This window comes from Monodon monoceros, unplaced genomic scaffold (assembly GCF_005190385.1).
Source record: "Monodon monoceros isolate NGI ecotype Baffin Bay Population unplaced genomic scaffold, NGI_Narwhal_1 Super_Scaffold_18, whole genome shotgun sequence".
Taxonomy (NCBI): Eukaryota; Metazoa; Chordata; class Mammalia; order Artiodactyla; family Monodontidae; genus Monodon; species Monodon monoceros.
The window spans coordinates 34,592,073-34,599,529 of NW_021703774.1; the positions used below are offsets into that span (position 1 = coordinate 34,592,073).

Sequence of the window (7,457 nt, forward strand, 5' to 3'; positions counted from 1 at the left end):
CTATCCAGGTCAATGCCAATCCCCGGTGCACCTTACATTCGCCATGCCTACAGAACTGATTGACAAAGATGAGTTTCCTGTTGGGACATCTTTGAAGTATAAATGCCGCCTTGGTTACTACAGAAGAGTGTTCTCTATCACCTGCCTGCAAAACTCTGTCTGGTCAAGCCCTGAAAACAACTGTAGGCGTAAGTAACTCTAGACTGAGGACTCCTCTGTGTCAATAATCCTTAAGATCTGATCAGTCGTTCAAAGTTTGAAACAAAGACACGTGTCTTGGTAACTTTGCCTAAGGTATAAAAAGATGTGAGAGTTATTCTTGTAGGTCATATCTTCCTACTGCTTTGAGTTCCTAGCACCTTCATTACAAGTTCATTTCATGAGAAATGACCATCACGAGGCATGACTGAGGGAAAATATCCATTCACTAGGGGTGTCCCATTTTTACAACTGAAACGAAGTAATGAATGACTCAGGAAAGGAAAGAAAAGTGTAGGTGGGGAGAGAATCCCAAACTTCAAGGCTTTTGATGTACACTGGTTGAATTACAGAGTAAGCATTTTAGTAATAAGCAGAGTTTACATCTTTCTAAGAGGCAAAAAATATGGGGATGAGATCTGGAAGGGAGGTCTTTTTGAAAGTGGTGCTTAGTAGGTGGCTGATCCTGAGGCAGTCTTGTCAGTTTCCTCAAGGCGGCAAATCTGTGGAACTACAAGAGCTATGGTCAGCTTGGGACCTTATGTATTAACAGACGTTCAGAGTATACTACACCCAGTACCCACATTCTGCTTCTTTCCTGTAGGTAAATCATGTGGATCTCTTCCAGAGCTCATAAATGGCAAAATGGACATCAACAAAGACACCCAGTTTGGATCAACTGTTAATTATTTTTGTAATGAAGGGTGAGTTGGCAGTAGCCTTGTTTGGGATGACAGTTCTAGAATTGTAACACTAGTCTCTTAACAGTAGTCTCAGAAAGGAAATTCAAACTACCTGTCCATTTAAAGCATAGCAGTAAGATTTCTAAGTAGAAGTTGTGCCTTGAATCCAGGCATTTAACTACCCTTGCAATGACTAAACATATATTTGAAAAAATAGGAAAAAACCTGTAACCATGCTAGAAATTGGAGGGGTAAGGGTAGTGTTTGCACACCAAATTAATGCACCTAAAGCCAAGTGAAGCATTTACTAGATGAGAAGGACCAGCATTCTAAAGAAGTAAGTGGAACAAACACACATATATTCTTAACTCAAAGCAATAAGAGCTAGAAATGTTGGACTCAGGAAAAAGTAGGAAAGAGTTGTTTATTTGGGATGATGGAGTAGATGTGGTGGATGGGCAAATCTTAATTGTTATAGCACCTCTCCTGAAGTGTACACAATACAGGAATCTTGCTGTGGACATACTCTTGGCTCATCTGTAGGAGAGACAACCAATTTAGGAAAGAAATAGGGCCACCTTATATCTTAACTTTTCTTCTGTTTTTATTACTTATTATTACTTAAAATACATGCAAAATAACATAAGTGAAACATAAAAATAGTAATAACAATAAAATGAATTTCAATGCATATGCCACCCACCTTAAAAACCATCACTAGTACCTTTGATGCTGACTATGTGCTTTTCCCAATTTCCATTCCTTCACCTCCAAAACTTCTCCAGAAGTAACCACCATCCTGAATTTTGTTTATCCCTTGCATTTCTTTTCCATTTTTTCCCATACATAGTACTAATCATTATATTTTTAGTTATACATATTTTGAACTTTATATAAATGACATGATTTTAATGAACATCTTTGCAAACTGATTTTGATTTAATAGTTTGTTTCTGACATTCATTCATGTTGTTTTGGTTAATTCATTTTCATTTAGGATAGTGTTCTCTTGTCTGGATACAGAAGAATTTATTTCTTTTGTTGTTGTTGTTAGATATTTAGATTATTTCTAGTTAGTTTTGCTTTGTTTTGTTTTGGCTATTATAAGCATCCCTGATATAAAGATACTCATACATGTCTCCTAGTACACACGGGCAAAAGTGTCTCTAGGACAGTGGTTTTCAAACTTATTTTACCATAATCAACAACTAAGAAATATATTTGTACAGCACATACACACACATAAACAGATACACATGTATACCACATCACATACACATTTATATAAATTAAAATTGTCACACAAATATCTAACATTATACTGGAAGTTCTAGCCAGGAAATTAGTCAAGAAAAAGAAATAAAAAGCATCCAGATTGGAAAGGAGAATTAAAACAACCTCTGTTTGGAATTAAAACAGTCTCTATTTGGAGGCCAGATCAAGATGGTGGAGTAGAAAAATCCTCGCCTTCTACCACAGACATATGAAAACTACAACTACATGTAGAATAACTATCTCTGAAAGTGACCTGAAGACTAGCAGAACAGATTTTCTACAACTAAGGATATAAAGAAAAGGCCACATTGAGATGAAGAGGAGGGGAAGAGATGTGGTCTAGTCAGAACACACCCCCCTCCAATGCAGTGACCCACAAGCCAGAAGAAAATCACAGCCATGGGGATCCCCCCTGAGGAGTGAGGGGTCCAAGACCCACACTGGGCTCCCCAACCTGGGGCACCTGCACCGGGAAGACAAACCACCATAGTGTCTGGCTTTGAAAACCAGCAGGCTTATGTTTCAGGGGAGCCAGAGGGCAGTGGGAGACTGCTCTTGAAGGGCTCACTTGCTCTGGGTCCCAGCACAGACAGAGCAGCAGCTTAAAAAATGCCTTGGCTTTATGAGGAGGAGATTTATTGATTAATTCTGGGGCAGGTACCAGGGGATGGAAGTGCTGGTAGGTGCCATTTTTTTTCTCTCCTTACACCTAGCTGGCCCAGTGCTGGTAGGTGCCTTTCTGTTACTCTCCATCAACATAGGTAACACTGTGTGCCCCACCCCAACGTTCCCCTAAGTACCTGCCCAGCCCAACCCACCTGCCTCAACCAGTCCCTCTAAAGAAGCTCCTACCCCATCCTACCTGGTACATGGTTCTGCCCAGGACCAGTGCTCCTCCAAAGTGGCTCACATTCTGGGGACCTAGCCCTTCCCACTAGCCAGCCCACAGAAGTTGCAACCAGGCCTCACAGACAGCTGGGCTGGGGATCAGCCCTGCCTACCAGTGTGTCTGTAGAAGCCATGGCCTAAACACAACAGGAGGATGCAGGCAGCCCATGCAGGGGATAGCCTTGAGCACCTGGCTTGGGTGACCGGGGGGATTATGCCACTGGGCTCTACATAACACTGTCTACATAAGGCCACTCTTTTAAGGTTGGGAGATGTAGCTGATGTACCTAATGGATAAAAGCAAACACCTAGAGTTAGGCAAAATAGGAGACAAAGGAATACCTTCCAAGTGAAAGAACAAGATAAAACCCCAGAAAAAGAAATATACAAGATGGAGATAAGCAATTTACAAGACAAAGAGTTCAAAGTAATAGTCATAAAGATGTTCATCAAACTCAGGAGAAGAATGGATGAACAAAGTGAGAACTTCAACAAAGAGATAGAAAATATAAACAAGAGCCAATCAGAACTGAAGAATACAATAACTGAAATGAAAAATACATTAGAGGGAATCAATTACAGAATAGAGGATGCAGAAGAACAGATCAGTGGTCTGGAAGACAGAGTAGTGGAAATCACCCAATTGGAACAGTGAAAAGAAAAAAAGGAATTATAAAAATGAAGATAGCCTTAGGAACCTCTGAGACTACATCAAGCATACTAACATTTTCATTAGAGGGGGCCCAGAAGGAGAAAAGAGAAAGAAAGGGACAGAAAGCCTATTTGAAAAGATAATGGCTGGAAACTTCCCTAACCTGGCAAAGGAAACATACGTTAAAATCCAGGAAGCACAGAGAGTCCCAAACAAGATGAAGCCAAAGAGACCCACACGAAGATACACTGCAATTAAAACGTCAAAAGTTAAAGAGAGAATCTTAAAAGGAACAAGAAATAAACAAGTTATGTACAAGGAAACCCCCATAAGACTATCAACTGATTTTTAGGCAGAAACTTTACAGGCCAGAAGGGACTGGCACAATATTTTCAAAGTGCTGAAAGGAAAAGACTTATAAGAATATTTACCCAACAAATTTATCATTCAGAATTGAAGGAGAGATGGAGCCTCCCAGACAAGCAAAAGCTAAAAGTTCATCACCATTAAACTAAACTTGTAAAAGCTTTACAAGAAATGTTAAAGGAACTTCTTTGAATGGAAAAGAAAAGACCATAACTAGAAACAAAAAAAAAATTATGAAGGGAAAAATATCTCACTAGTAAAGGCAAACACAGAGTTAAGGTAGTGGATCTACCACTTATAAAGCTAGTATGAAGTTTAAAAGACAAAGTTAGTAAAATCCATCTAAATCTAAAATAAATAGTTAAGCAATACACAGAATGAAAGGATGTAAAATATGATGTCAAAAACATAAAATGGGGGAAGGAGTAAAAATGCAGTGCTTTTAGAATGTGCTCCAACTTAAGCAACCATCGAATTAAAATAGGCTGCTGTATACATAGGTTGCTATATGTAAATCTCATGGTAACTACAAACCAAAAACCTATAACACAAAATATAAAGAGAAAAGAATACAGACATAAAGCTAGAGAGAATCATGCAATCACATGGGAAGAGAACAAGAGAAGAAGAAAGGAACAGAGAAGAACTACAAAAACAACCATAAAACAATTAACAATATGACAAAAAGTACTTACCTATCAGTAATTACTTTAAATGTAAATGAGTGAAATACTCTAATCAAAAGATACAATGTTCTTGGATTGGAAGAATCAATATTGTGAAAATGACTATACTACCCAAAGCAATCTACAGATTCAATGCAATCCCTATCAAATTACCAATGGCATTTTTCACAGAAGTAGAAGAAAAAAATTAAAAATATGTATGGAAACACAATAGACCCCAAATAGCCAAAGCAATCTTGAGAAAGAAAAACAGAGCTGGAGGAATCAGGCTTCCTGATTTCAGACTATACTACAAAGCTATTGTAATCAAGACAATATGGTACTGGCATCAAAACAGAAATATAGATCAATGGTACAGGATAGAAAGCCCAGAGATAAACTCACACAGCTATGTTCACCTAATCTATGACAAAGGAGGCAAGAATATACAATGGAGAAAAGACAGTCTCTTCAATAAGTGGTACTGGGAAAGGAATGAAATTAGAACACTCCCTAACACCATATGCAAAAATAAACTCAAAATGGATTAAAGACCAAATATAAGGCCAGAAACTATAAAACTCTTAGAGGAAAACAGGCAGAACACTCTTTGACATAAATCACAGCAGGATCTTTTTTGACCCACCTCCTAGAGAAATGAAAATAAATACAAAAATAAACAAATGGGACCTAATGAAACTTCAAAGCTTTTGCACAGCAAAGGAAACCATAAACAAGATGAAAAGACAACCCTCAGAATAGGAGAAAATATTTGCAAACGAAGCAACTGACAAAGGATTAATCTCCAAAATGTACAAGCAGCTCATGCAGCTCAATATCCAAAAAACAAACAACCCAATCCAAAAATAGGCAGGAGACCTAAACAGACATTTCTCCAAAGAAGACACACAGATGGCCAAGAGGCACATGAAAAGCTGCTCAACATCACTAATTATTAGAGAAATGCAAATCAAAACTACAATGAGGTATCACCTCACACCAGTCAGAATGGCCATCATAAAAAAATCTACAAACAATAAATGCTGGAGAGGGTGTGGAGAAAAGATAACCTCTTGCACTGTTGGTGGAATGTAAATTGATACAGCCACTATGGAGAACAGTATGGTTACTTAAAAAAACTAAAAATAGAACTACCATATGATCCAGCAATACCACTAAGGGGCATATACCCTGAAAAAACCATAATTCAAAAAGACACATGCACCCCAATATTCATTGCAACACTATCTACAATACCAGGGCATGGAAGCAATATAAATGTCCATCAACAGATGAATGGATAAAGAAGATGTGGCACATATATACAATGGAATATTACTCAGCCATAAAAAGGAATGAAATTGGGTCATTTGTAGAGATGTGCATAGACCTAGAGTCTCTCATACAGAATGAAGTAAGTCAGAAAGAGAAAAACAAATATTGTATATTGAGGCATATATGTGGAATCTAGAAAAATGGTACAGGTACATATTTGCAGAGCAGGAATAGAGACGTAGACATAGAGAACGGATGTGTTGACATGTGGGGGGGAAAGGGAGTTGGGATGAATTGAGAGATTGGGACTGACATATATACACTACCATGTGATGAATTGAGAGATTGGGACTGACATATATACACTACCATGTGTAAAATAGCTAGCTAGTGGGAAACTGCAGTATAGCACAGGGAGCTCAGCTCGGTGCTCTGTGGTGACCTAGATGGGTGGGATGGAGGGGGGTGGGAGGGAGGTCAGAGACGGAGGGGATATGTATATACATATAGCTGATTCACTTTGTTGTGCAGCAGAAACCAATGCAACATTGTAAAGCAACTATACCCCAATTAAAAAAAAAAAAGATACAGGGTGGCTGAATGGATTAAGAAAACAAGACCCATATATATGCTGTCTACAAGAGACTCACTTCAAATCTAAAGGCACACACAGACTGAAAGTGAAAGGATAGAAAAAGATATCCCACACAAATGTAAACAAAAAGAAAGCTGGAAGAGCAAGACTTATATTAGACAAAATACACTTTAAAACAAAGACTGTAACAGAAGACACAGAAGGACATTACACAATGATAAAGGGATAAACCCAAGAAGAGGACATAACATAAATATATCTATGACAATAGTCAAGATATGGAAGCAACCTAAGTGTCATTGATAGGTAAATGGATAAAGAAGATGGAGTATATATACAAAATAATATCACTCAGCCATAAAAAAGAATGAAATCTTGTCATTTGTGACAACATGAATGGACCTAGAGGGCATTATGTTAAGTGAAATAAGTTAGGCAAAGAAAGACAAATATGATTTCACTTATATATGGAATCCAAAATACAAAACAAATGAACAAACAAAACAAAGCAAAGCAGAAATGGACTCACAGATACAGAGAACAAACTGGTGGTCATCAAAGGGAAGGGGGATAGGGGGTTGGGTGAAACAGGTAAAGGAGATCAAGAGGTATAAACTTCCAGTTATAAAATAAATAAATCACAGGATGTAATGTACAGCGTAGAGAATATAGGCAGTAATATTGTAGTAACTTTGCATCATGACAGATGGTTACTAGGCTTATTGTGGTGATCAATTCAATATATACATATATACACATGTATATGTATATATATAATATGTCAAATCACCATGTTGTACATCTGAAATTAATACAATATTGTATGCCAACTCTAGTTCAATCAAAAAAAGAAAAGAAAA

The 7,457-nt window shown here is 37.7% G+C and overlaps 1 protein-coding gene across 1 annotated transcript in view; it reads left to right on the top strand.

The window, feature by feature from the left end:
* The window catches only part of CR1L (complement C3b/C4b receptor 1 like), a 99,773-nt gene that overhangs the window by 18,731 nt on the left and 73,585 nt on the right, over nucleotides 1–7,457 (top strand). Inside the window, exons 2-3 of the mRNA XM_029231225.1 lie at nucleotides 9–188; nucleotides 803–902. Of these exons, the coding sequence (XP_029087058.1) occupies nucleotides 9–188; nucleotides 803–902 (280 nt within the window). The remainder of the gene's footprint in view (nucleotides 1–8; nucleotides 189–802; nucleotides 903–7,457) is intronic.